General features: G+C 40.1%; 1 protein-coding gene across 2 annotated transcripts in view; it reads left to right on the top strand.

The window, feature by feature from the left end:
• The first annotated feature begins 2,811 nt into the window (after positions 1–2,811).
• The window catches only part of LOC127452752 (zinc finger protein 574-like), a 40,716-nt gene continuing 30,336 nt past the window's right edge, over positions 2,812–13,191 (top strand). For both annotated transcript variants that reach the window (XM_051718438.1, XM_051718439.1), the window contains exons 1-2: positions 2,812–2,880; positions 6,975–7,138. In XM_051718438.1, the coding sequence (XP_051574398.1) occupies positions 6,977–7,138 (162 nt within the window). In that variant the 5' untranslated portion in view covers positions 2,812–2,880; positions 6,975–6,976. The remainder of the gene's footprint in view (positions 2,881–6,974; positions 7,139–13,191) is intronic.

The following is a 13,191-nucleotide window of genomic DNA, read 5'->3' on the forward strand; positions in this document are numbered from 1 at the left end:
TTGCTGGGGGTCAGGCTGGGGTTGGGGGTTGGGGGTTGGGGATTGGGGGTGGGGGGCAATTGTGAGGGTTAAATATTGTGTATGTATAATATGTTTTGCTTTACATTGTTTAATAGATGAATCAATAAAAAATGTTAATCACAAAAAAAATCACAAAAAAAAAATCATAATAATAATAAAATAATAATAATAATAATATGCTACCCTAATCTCCATGAATTCTGTACACTTGTAGTGTAGTAGAAATGTGTGCAGGATGAAACGAAGGCTTGATTGTTATTTGACAGTAAATGGACAGAATGACTTAAAGGACAGACTCTGATATACAGTGCATCCGGAAAGTATTCACAGTGCTTCACTTTTTCCACATTTTTATGTTACAGCCTTATTCCAAAATGGATTAAATTCATTATTTTCCTCAAAATTCTACAAACAATACCCATAATGACAACGTAAAAGAAGTTTGTTTGAAATCTTTGCAAATTTATTAAAAATAAAAAATGAAAAAAATCACATGTACATAAGTGTTCACAGCCTTTGCCATGACACTCAAAATTGAGCTCAGGTGCATCCTGTTTCCACTGATCATCCTTGAGATGTTTCTACAACTTGATTGGAGTTTGGATATTGTTTAAACCTTGATAAGGTCCCACAGTTAACAGTGCATGTCAGAGCACAAACCAAGCCATGAAGTCCAAGGAATTGTCTGTAGACCTCCGAGACAGGATTGTATCGAGGCACAGATCTGGGGAAGGGTACAGAAAAATGTCTGCAGCATTGAAGGTCCCAGTGCGCACATTGGCCTCCATTATCTGTAAATGGAAGAAGTTTGGAACCACCAGGACTCTTCCTAGAGCTGGCTGCCCGGCCAAACTGAGCGATCGGGGGAGAAGGGCCTTTGTCAGGGAGGTGACCAAGAACCCGATGGTCACTCTGACAGAGCTCCAGCATTTCTCTGTGGAGAGAGGAGAACCTTCCAGAAGAACAACCATATCTGCAGCACTCCACCAATCGGGCCTGTATGGTAGAGTGGCCAGACGGAAGCCACTTCTCAGTAAAAGGCACATGACAGCCCGCCTGGAGTTTGCCAAAAAGCACCTGAAGGACTCTCAGACCATGAGAAACAAAGATTGAACACTTTGGCCTGAATGGCAAGCATCATGTCTGGAGGAAACCAGGCACCGCTCATTACCTGGCCAATACCATCCCTACAGTGAAGCATGGTGGTGGCAGCATCATGCTTTGGGGATGTTTTTCAGCAGCAGGAACTGGGAGACTAGTCGGGATCGAGGGAAAGATGAATGCAGCAATGTACAGAGACATCCTTGATGAAAACCTGCTCCAGAGCGCTCTGGACCTCAGACTGGGGCGAAGGTTCATCTTCCAACAGGACAATGACCCTAAGCACACAGCCAAGATAACAAAGGAGTGGCTCTGGGACAACTCTGTGAATGTCCTTGAGTGGCCCAACCAGAGCCCAGACTTGAACCCGATTGAATATCTCTGGAGAGATCTGAAAATGGCTGTGCACCGACACTCCCCATCCAACCTGATGGAGCTTGAGAGGTCCTGCAAGAAGAATGGGAGAAACTGCCCAAAAATAGGTGTGCCAAGCTTGTAGCATCATACTCAGAAAGACTTGAGGCTGTAATTGATGCCAAAGGTGCTTCAACAAAGTATTGAGCAAAGGCTGTGAATACTTATGTACATGTGTGGGTTTTTTATTTATTTTTTATTTTTTAATATAAATACATTTGCATAGATTTCAAACAAACTTCTTTCATGTTGTCATTATGGGGTATTGTTTGTAGAACTGAGGAAAATAATGAATTTAATCCATTTTGGAATAAGGCTGTAACATAACAAAATGTAGAAAAAGTGAAGCGCTGTGAATACTTTCCAGATGCACTGTACATAATTGATTCTCCTCTAACCAATAAACAACAACTTGTGAACATTTGGTGCCTAATTTAATGTTGGACTTTAGTTTCTGTTAAGCCAAAGGCCTCTAGAATTGGCAACATATGGACTTTAGCTTTAAATCTTGTTGATTTGGAAGGCTTAAAATTAATTACTAAATTTTAATATCCATCCAATAGTGAGTAATGTCATTATTTCAGGGATGCAAACTCATGAGATGTGAATAACAAAGTTACAGCAGGTATTCCAGATGTATATTTTCAGTTGATTAGTTTGTATTTAAAGCTTTTTGTTGTATCGAAATTTTTTTTTTTTTTTTTTTTTAAGGGTTTAAGCTTAAAATAACCCTTTCAAGTGATTTTAATATGGACAGTGCGAGACATTTTACCATACAATTAGGACAAATTAGTTTCAGAAAAGGTGACTTTAGATGAAAGGTGAGTAATTAGGATTCGGTGTTGACCTTTTTTTTTATTTTACTTAATGCCACAGAACACAGAAAAGTTGTATGCGTACAGTTACATACATAATATCACTATATTGCCAGAGGAAAATCTTTCTACATAAATTGCAAATTCATATTTTTTTAAAAAAGCTAACATATGATACGTTTTCGTTTACAGAATGTGAGAAACTAGGCTTGCAAAATGTCAATTAAAATAAATTATCACATAAAAATACACTAATTCTCTCTATATAATTTTCCAAGTTCTTCTAGAAAAAAAAGCCATGAGCAAAGCAAATAAACAATTGTTTCATTCTCCAATCCACAGAATTCCCGAGTATTTGAAATTATTGGTGTTGACCTGCAGAACATCAGTGGCATTCTTGCAAGCGTGCTTGACTTTAGAGGAATCCAATTGGTGGGTTAGAAAGGTGCTTTGCACCAATGACGTCGCAGATTGTTGCGACGTTCCAAAAACGATTTGTAACAGATACGACAGGAGAAGGCCATAATCGGTGAGTTGTTTATTTCATCATACGGCTGCAATGTTTTTGCGATTAATGTCAGTTTATCTACAGTTTCGGTCATTTCATAATATCTGACGTCTCGGAGTCTCGACTGGGGGAGACATTCGCTGTTCACTAACGTGCAGAATCTGTCAGACTACCACCGAAGAAGCGCATGCTGTCCTTCTTCGGCGCTTCTCGCTCGCTTGCGCTGTGTTGAGTGTTTTAGCGCGACCGAGCGCACACAGCGGCAGTACTTTGAACCCATAACTGTCAATTAAAGCAACGAGTGCAGCTCTGTGAATATATATCTCACATCATGCATGCTGTTGTTTAGTATAATAGAGTTTAGACTTCCTAAAAGCTAGTAGGCCGGCACACGCCGTTAGCTGAGGCTGTTAGCCTGTGCTGTGCGCTGAACTTCAGCTGACGAGGGGCGCTGTGATCAGAATGATTGCTGTCTCTCCAGCCTCTCCAACTGCAACACAATTTTAGGTGTGATTGTAACAGTATGATCATTATTAATGAGTAAATTGGCCACCAGAGCGAATTTATAGTCTACATGTATACTCACATAGGCATATATTATACTGGCTGTTAAAGGGTCAGTTCACCTAGAGATGAAAACGATCATTTCAATATTTATTAACTCAACCTTATGTTGTTCCAAGCCCTTATGACATATTTTTATGTGACATAGTAGATGTTAAGCAGAATGTTAGGTACTGATGGCTACAGTCACCGTTCACTTTCATTGGATGGGAAAAAAGATGTTATGAAAATGAATGGTGATTGAGGCTGTCAGTCTCTAAAATTCAGCCTAACATCTTCTGTTTATATGAAAAAATAAATAAAAATAATGTTTTTGAAACGACATGAGAGGGAGTGAATGAAGACAAAACGTTCATTTTTGGGTGAAAAGTAATTTTGTTGAATCATTTAATTTCCAACAAAATGCCAAGTTGTACTTGCATGCATTTAAGTGCAGCTTTGTTTATATTTAATATAGCTTAATAGTGTTTATTATGGGTCAGAATGTACTTGACGGACACTTGCACTCACATGTGCATATTTTGTGACCATTCAACTGTTATTCTTGTCTTATTTGTTTCTCTGTGTTGACTTGATAATTGTAATGCAGCCAAACTAATGAGTGTAGCGTTGTTTTGCCACAGATTACAAATCCTGTAGTGCTTAGCCCCCTCATGTTAACACTGATAATGTGCTGTAAGGACACTTGCCATCTGCCATTGAATTTCTGTTATTTCACATTCACCTCCACTTTACCACAAAGGGATAGTTCACCCAAAAATTAAAATTCTTTCATCATTTTCTCACTCTCAAGCCATTCCAGATGTATACTACTTTCATTCCTCAGCAGAACACAAATGAAGATTTTAGAAGAATATTTTAGCTCTGTAGGTCCATACAATGCAAGTGAATGGTGACTAGAACTTTAAATGTCCAAAAAAGATATAAAGGCAGCATAAAAGTAACCACTAACGACTAACGACTCCAGTGGTTAAATCCATGTCTTCAGAACAGAAGCGATATGATAGGTATGGGTGAGAAACAGCTCAATATTTAAGTCCTTTTTCAATATCAGTCTTCACTTTTACATTCTTCTTTTGTTTTTGGCAATTTGCATTCTTCGTGAATATCACCATCTGATGGGCTGGGAGGAGAATTTATAGCAAATAAGGATTTAAATATTGATCTTTTTCTCACCCACACCTATCATATTGCTTCTGAAGATATTGTTTAAACCACTGTAGTCATATGGATTACTTTTATGCTGCCTTCATGTGCTTTTTGAGCTTTAAAGGTCTGGCCACCATTCACTTGCATCAGTGTTTCCCACTGGATTTTGTGAGACTATGGAGGGTGGACCTCCGACCCTCTAGGGGGGTCCGGGGGCATGCTCCCCCGTAAGAAAATTTTGTACATTTTAAAGTTAAATACTTCCATCTGGTGCACTTTGAGAGCAAAATTAAGAGGCTAGTTTTGTGCTCTTGTAAACAATTTTGTGCTCTTAAAGCTGCAGTTGGCAACTTTGAAATAAATCGAATTGTGAGAAACAGCGCCCCCAATTCTTCCCCATATACATGATGCTCTTCACCCCAAGCCAGGGTTTAATTGACAGCTGTTCACAAACAGAGCAAAGGCCTGCCTCGCCAAAAGCGATTGGGGTGGGGGGAATAATAGGGTTCAAAACAGTGTTACTATGAATGCAAACTTTAATACAGTGAAAAAGACTCTATTAGCATAACATAAATATATATAAATAAATACAAATTTCCAACATTCTTTTGAATGTCCATGTACTAAAATAAAATATTTGATGCCATGAATGTACCTTCGTTTACTATTACTATTATTTTGAATGGCCATGGAAAATGAAGCAATGTGATAACAATTTTACCTGGTCGCAAAAAGTAGTCCGTTAATTTACCTGATGAACTTTCACCTTTTAATGTGTGCTTCTAAATCACTTGCACCTTTATTAGCAACTGTCACATAAGTGCCAGCTTTACATGTCATACATTCTGCTTCCCACGGATCTCGACCTGGACGAAAGCATGGGAATTTTGCGCAAATCTTCTGTAAATTTGCACTTTCGTTTGGGCATTGTTTCCACTCAGCTGGCATTTGCTGCTACTGTCAAGCAACTGTTTGATGCCGAACACAACAGCGCTTTGGCGTTCACGGAGAGATTGACAGGCAGGAATTTGGCCAATAGTTGCTGCAAGCCTCTTATAATTGACCAATTGGTATGCGAGAAGGCGGGACTTACAAAGAGGGGTTAAAGCAATGCAAATATGCGCACACACACAATGAAGTATTAGACCGGATGCACATCATAATGCAACTAAAGCCGAATCCCGGACATTTTCGCAAATTTAGAAATCCCGGCCAGACGCTATTTTAAGGTCCAAAAAAGAGGACGTATGACCCTAATCATGATTCTAACTTAGGCATTAATATTATCTGTTTGCTCTTGTACACTGATGATGATAGATTGTGTGTGGAGTAGTGTATAAATGCAGTGGATACATTTAATGTTAGTTAACATTACTTGCCTCAAAGATTTGTCGTCCTCCTCAACCAAATAACGTTAGACCCAGGAATACTCCAGTGCATCTATCTGCGAGTGTGTGTGTGAGCGCGTGAGTTTACAGCAGGGGGTGAGGAGCTGACTGAACTGACTGGCGCGCGAGAGAGAGCGCAAAACACAACCTTTTTATTTTATGTTATTATGAGACTGAGAAGTGCAAATATATTTTAGATGAGAAGTGTAAAAAATTTTTCGGTTCATTATGAGACCGTGGCGGGCTGCCAGAATCTAGTCAATTAATGGGAAACACTGCTTGCGTTGAATAATAGACCAACAAAGCTGAGAAGTACTTCTAAATATCTTTGTTTGTGTTCAGCAGAAGAAAGAAATTCATACACATCTGGGATGGCACGAGGGCGAGTAAATGTGTGTGAAATGATGAGAGACTTTTCATATTTGGGAGACCTAACACTTTAAAGAATTTCAGTCCATCCTGTATCTGTCTGTCACCTTGTAGAGGCATGGCATACATTGAATCAGTGTGAATCAGCCCAAAATTTTTCAAAAATTAAATGACTCAATGCTTCGTTTTTTGTTTTGTTTTGTTTTTTCACTTTTACAGACCACATTAAAGACATTGTATTCTAAATAATTTGTGTTCTTTATACAGAGTTTGGTATAGTCTTTATTTCAGTTTTAAGGTTTTGAAAGTCCTATTAAGGAGACTTGTAGAAGCAGGAAAGGCTGAATTTAAAGCAAAAAGATTTGACCTATGGATCTAAATAAGAGTAACCTTCTTCCCTTGTTGTAAGATGAATGTTAAATGATACATCTCTTTATTTGGAATGGTGGAAGAGTGCTGTAATCTCTCTTTTTTTAATTGCACATTTTCCTTTTAATCAAAAGAGCGCATTTTTACTGGAGTCATGAATTATCAACCCTAAAAGATCAATTTTAACCTTTGCTCAAGTGTTTTCTGTTTTCATTGCGATTGTATTATTCACTGTATTATTTGTTTGTATTAAAACATATTTTTGTGTTTTTGCAGCCATGGAGTCTACTTCAGTGTACATGTGTTTCCCCTGTTATCAGGAGTTTCCCACGCTTGAGGAAGTGCTTGCACATCAGATGACCTGCACTGCAGAGAATCCCCATCTCGTGACAAATGAGACACCCATTGAGGCGGTGGCTGCAGCTGCTGGTTTACCACAGGTATAGGCACACTTCTACATCCATTGTCATACAAAGCTCACCCTTATCTTTCTGATAGTCCTGAAACATATCACCCCACAAAGGAAGCCATGTCTTTCCTAGGAGTCAGATCAGATGATTGATAGACTCGTTAAATCCTTTTTTTCATTAGTCTTTACTCAAATTATTTTCCTTGTGCCGTTACTCAGTGTTATCTTTAAATTGGGTTCAATAACATATGCAGCTCCTAAAAAGCCTGTAAAAATGTAATCTGTTTTATTCCTCTACCCCTTGAACTTGTTCCTATAATTATCCAAGGAAATTTAAAGAGCAGCTTTCAGTAATCCTGAATGGTGAACCGAAATGTAAAAGGATAATTTTGTAAGAGAATATCTGTTTTGTGTAGCTACTAAATTGCCTTTTCACCGCAGGGGGGAAATTAGGCACTTGAGATTCTGTCTTTTGTGCTCTGATGTTGATGCACTTTCTACTCCAGTTTTTATGAAAACAGTCATGTTTGAATTAATGCTTGACAGTTTTTATAATGATTGGAGTAGCTCTCTTCAAGCTAGTTATTAGTCACAGCTGAAAAAGAAATTTTCCGTCTGTCGCCATTTTAAACAAGCAGTAAATCACCACTCGAAAAAACAAGTGAATCAAATGAGAACATGCCATCATGTGCAGAACTACAGATCAAATAACATGCCATATAAAGTATGTAAGTTATCTTAGAGTTGGTCGCAATACCAAAGTTTCAGTACTTAAACCAATGCCAGTTAAATTGCACAATTATCAAGACCAGTTATGCAATTGAACACACTGCTTTATTTAAAATATTAAATATACTGTAGAGTGCATTTTTATGTGAAGTTTTGAAGAATATCATACCCTCTTTTCCATATAATGAATCATTATAACAACATTATAGACATTGGCAAGTCTATTACATGCACTTAAGACATAACCAACTGTGTTTGTGTTAATATCTCCATGAACTTAAGGGGAGTCACGTGACGCTATGCAAGTGTAAGCTGCTTGTTGGCGAGCTCAGCTTCACTTTGCTGAAATTATCCTTTTAATCAATATTAACTGGTGAGAACTGAAATAGTTTCAATTGTTAAACTGTGCTCTGAGTGTAAGATGTTGAAAAATGTGAAATGTCAGCCTGTGGGGACATTAAAAAGCACTTGTGTTCGTACGCTTCTGACGCCTTGCAGGATCACGATGGCGAGGGTCCAGTTGATAATGTCAGCGATCCTCATGACATAGGTCAAGATATTGCAAACATTTATGCAGCACTAACGAAAATCTCGACCGGCATGGAGGGACTCATCCGTGGAGGTGAAACTTTCCACCCTGATTACAAGAATAGATGATGTTGAAAAGCAAGTCGAATTTCTGGAGTCAGCCGGGAAAGAGCTACAGGCCTGCGACCAAGGCTGATATGGACCAGATGTGGGAAAAAATAGAGGATATGGAATATCAGAGCAGACGTAATAATGTTCTTTTCGTTGGAATCCTCGAGGGAAAGGAAGATCAAGATATGATCAAGTTTTTGGAGGGGCTCAGTCAGAATTTGATCGGCTCAGCGGGCCGCTGGCTCGAAATAGAGCACGTGCACAGAGCACTCGGTCAGCTTCCCAAAACAGGTGACAGAGCCCGATCCATCCTGGCAAGATTCTTGCGATCGGCAGACAGAGACTATGTTCTACGAGGGGTGAGGAATAAAGGCAAGTTGTGCTGGGAGGGCTGCAACAGTATGGTGTTTCCAGACTTCGCCAGTGCTACACAAGCGAAACGGGACAGATTCAAAGAGTGTAAGACCTTTCTGCATGAGCAAAAGGTGAGCTTCGCATTGCTTTACCCTGCTATGCTGATAATTGATGCAAAGGAAGACTTCATTAAATCAATGGTGTTAGTGGGTAACTTTGCCTGCACTTAATCAATAATGTAGACTACACATCGTACATTTAGCTGATGCAGTCTAAGAGGGTCTGTTATTCAGTTTTTTTTTTCTTTCTACCTTTATTGACTTATGTTGAGTTAATTTGTTCAATTTGTGGGTTCGATGTTATTATTTACTGGGGCCTATTTTATTGAAAATATTAATATACAATTTAATGGCACTGTTTACGTTAAGAAAAAAAAAAACACTGGACTCGAGCAATCTGGTAGCAAAAGTGTCGTGAAAAATCTCGTGAGTGTGCATGGACCGTCAGATTTCCGGGGAATGAATGCAAGTTGGGACTGTTGTGTGTGGGGATGAAGCGCATTTTTTTTTTCTGTATGTTGTTCAGGTTTTTATGGTTACATCAATGTTGGAAAGTGGTCTGTATAATTTTGCCTTGGATACACAATTTATCTTTGCATGTCAATATGTCTCATTTTAATATAGGTAAAAATTTTCTCTACACGTGGAATGTCAATGGGCTGGGGCACACTATGAAAAGAAGGAAGTTTGTATCTTTCCTTAAGCATAAAAAATATGATACGTTCCCTAGGGCCTTCACTATCGAATATTTTTGTAACTGAGTAATCTAACAATTTTTCTGATGATTAATCGAGTAATCAGAAAAAAGTTGTCGAGGTGAAGTGAAAGGTGAATGGCTAAAATGCATTAATTAGCTTAAGTTTTGATGTATTTTACAATTGAATAATAAAAATAAAAAAAATATCTAAAGCCAACAGACACCCAAAGCATATATATAATATAAAAAGATGTATATTCAAGTTGACAGAGATTGGCTTCTCCAGGTGTGCCCAACATTTTAAATGCAAGATCTATTTTTTATTTAACTAGTTCAACATGATCTACCCATTTTAGTTTAGAACTCAAATATGGGAAAACAGGCCATGGAAATAAAAAATATTTTATCTTTTCAGAAACAATGTCTGCCCACCAATCTTTTTTATGCAGGATAAGTCATGTGGTTAAACTATTTTATAGAGATATAAAAGCCATTTTATTTGTTTGTTGTTTATTTTTAACTATTGCTTGCATGCAACGGATTACAATATTCACAGTATTCACGCAAGATACATTTTTTCACTCTTGCGTTGAGCTGCAGCAGTTGCTGGCATTGTTGTGTGTGCGCTACATGCAGATCGCAAAAGCTTGTCACTTGCCACGTACCGTGTAAAATGCCCTTAAGCATCTGGACATTCAGTTCCTTTCTGAGTAAAAATGTAATAATTTCACATGCGAAGATTGTCATTTCTTCCTCAGGTAAGCCAAGAGTTTTATTGCATCTGTGGGGCATGAGACCAAGTAGGTATAGCTGCAGGCCAGAGACCTCCAAATGGGGGTGGAATCTCCAAAATGGGGTTGAGCCAAATTCAAAAGGGGGGGCGTCACTTCCACTCATGGTTAAGGTTAGGGAAAGGGTTAGGTAAGGGGCTCCCTATATCTTCAATGGCGGTTTGGAATGACCGCCCCTTTTTGGAGCAATGCCTGCAGCTATACCCTTCTCCGCGAAATGCGCAGCTGTGGCTTTAACAGCAGACTCACGTTGAGCTATGACTGACAGCATACAGACAGACCTGCGGTTTTATTCAGTAAATAAAGTTCCCATATGACTCAGTACACTTGACATTGCGTGCTAACGCATATGGGGAGTTGTCCTTCCACATGACCTAGTTGAAACCTCTCTACAATAACGGCAATATTCTAATATTAGCTATGGTGTTTGAGCCCCGCCATTTTAGGCGCGAAGCTGTCCGTTATAAAAGCAGGTGCAAAAACACTTCCTCAGAATTTTCTTCAAGACAGCGATTCATCTCTCATCTAGAAGCCCTCTACTGCTTCGCCATCGACTATGCGAGTCAGCGGCCGGAATCTTCACGGCAACGAGAAGACTCTCCGCTCTCCTGGTGAACGGGCCGCTTCAGCAGGTCTTGTGTATCCTTATAAAACAATTGTATATTGTGTGTATAAATATATATGTATATATACACCAATCAGCCACAACATTAAAACCACCTGCCTAATATTGTGTAGGTCCCCCTCGTGCCACCAAAACAGCACCAACCCGCATCTCAGAATAGCATTCTGAGATGCTGTTCTTCTCACCACAATTGTACAGAGCGGTTATCTGAGTTACCATAGGCTTAGACCCAGGAATACTTTGTGAGTTCAAACCTGTCTGGCCATTCTCGGTTGACCCCTCTTATCAACAAGACATGGGCAACAATGCTTACTGGATGGTTTTTTTTTTGTTTATGGTACCATTCTGAGTAAATTCTAGAGACTGTTGTGCGTGAAAATCCCAGGATATCAACAGTTACAGAAATACTCAAACCAGCCCATCTGGCACCAACAATCATGCCACGGTCCAAATCACTGAGATCGCATTTTTTCCCCATTCTGATGGTTGATGTGAACATTAACTGAAGCTCCTGACCCATATCTGTATGATTTTATGCACTGCTGCCACACAGTTGTCTTCCGTGAGTGTTCCTTGTGCGAGAGGCGCATTCTGCCGTCAGATCAGCATGAGAGCTGCATTCTCTGTCAGGGCCGCGCCCCTGCAGAGTCAGAGTCAGAGACGCTGCGCTCACGAATCACCCTCGTTCTGGAGGACAATTCAGCCTCACGCACCCTCCCACCCGCCTCTTCTGTGATACCTGAGGGATCACACGAGGAGTGGAACTCACCCCCGTTCGTCTTTCTAAGCCATGTCGACTAACGTCAGCACTGGCTGGAAGAGCATACTCAGCGGTGGGCCAAACTGGTTCAGCACTCAACGCGATGACGGTGCTCCAAGTTTTCCAAGCTAAGCTCCTCAAACAAATGGACGAGCAAAGCTACGATCCAGGGGTGTTCAAAAAGCCCCGCACTGCTACAGACTTAGCGTTGTGAGCCGCGAAAGTCACTGCACAGGCCATTGGCAAGTCAATGAACAACCTGGTGTTTTTGGATCATCACATCTGGCTGACGCTAATGGAAATGTGTGATGGAAAGGCCGCGCTATTTGATGCTCCGGTGTCTCCAGCGCGCAGCAAAGCGCTCCTGACACACAGTACTATTACCCTCTTCCCCACTGCTGTTTGTCGGGAAAGGAATATTTTTGTTCAAAATGTTGTTCAATATGTTGTTTTCTGTGTCTCACATTAATCGCATGCAATAAAGTTTGCACATTACGCACAACCGCATGCCAGTGATGAGCAGCGCATTATATCATGTATGAACATACAAAGATTGCAAAAAGAGTACAGAGCTTGCATGAGACGCTCACAATTTTTCAATAAGAGCTTTCCAACTCCAAAGCCCACACATTATGCACAACCGCTTCCCAATGGCGAGCGGCGCATTATATCATGTATAAACATGCAAAGATTGCAGCACTTGTTGCACATGAACGAGATGCTCACACTTTTCAATAAAGGGCTTTCCCACTTCAAAGCTTCACATTATGCATTCACAGTATTCGCATTTTATCATGTTATGAATATACCAACTTGCCCCCTGTCCCGTTATGTGGATGCATGGCGAGCTCTTACTGGCATTCCAACTGGGTGCTAAAAAACGATTGAACATGGTTATACGATCCAGTTTGTAGTTCGGCCACCCCGTTTCAACGGTGTTCTGTCTTCCACAGTTCCGTCCAAAGATGCGGCAGTGTTACGAGCTGAAATACACAATTTTCTCGCAAAGAACACGATAGAGGTTGTTTCATATGAATTAACAAGCCTGCTGTCCCGCTGCGCGAATGCGTGACAAGTCCTTATGGACATGTCAGAGCTGGTATTTACAACGATCGAGCACAATCTGTGGTCTGACCACATGATATGACGGTGTTGCATGCACAGACTGCGACACACACAGCAGGATTTACAGCCGTTAATTCCTCGTTCTGGAGGAGGATGGCGGGCTTCAGCCCATTCTAATTTTGAGACGCTTGAATCGCACGATCGTGACGCGCCCATTCAAAATGTTAACTCAGAAACAGATCTTATCGCACATCCATCTTCGGGACTGATTTGCATCAATAGATCTGAAGTACACGTACTTCATGTACCAATTGCACCACGTTACAGGCGGCTTTTTAGATTTGCGTTCGAGGAAACTGCATATC

The sequence above is a fragment of the Myxocyprinus asiaticus genome, chromosome 15 (genome assembly GCF_019703515.2).
Source record: "Myxocyprinus asiaticus isolate MX2 ecotype Aquarium Trade chromosome 15, UBuf_Myxa_2, whole genome shotgun sequence".
NCBI lineage: Eukaryota > Metazoa > Chordata > Actinopteri > Cypriniformes > Catostomidae > Myxocyprinus > Myxocyprinus asiaticus.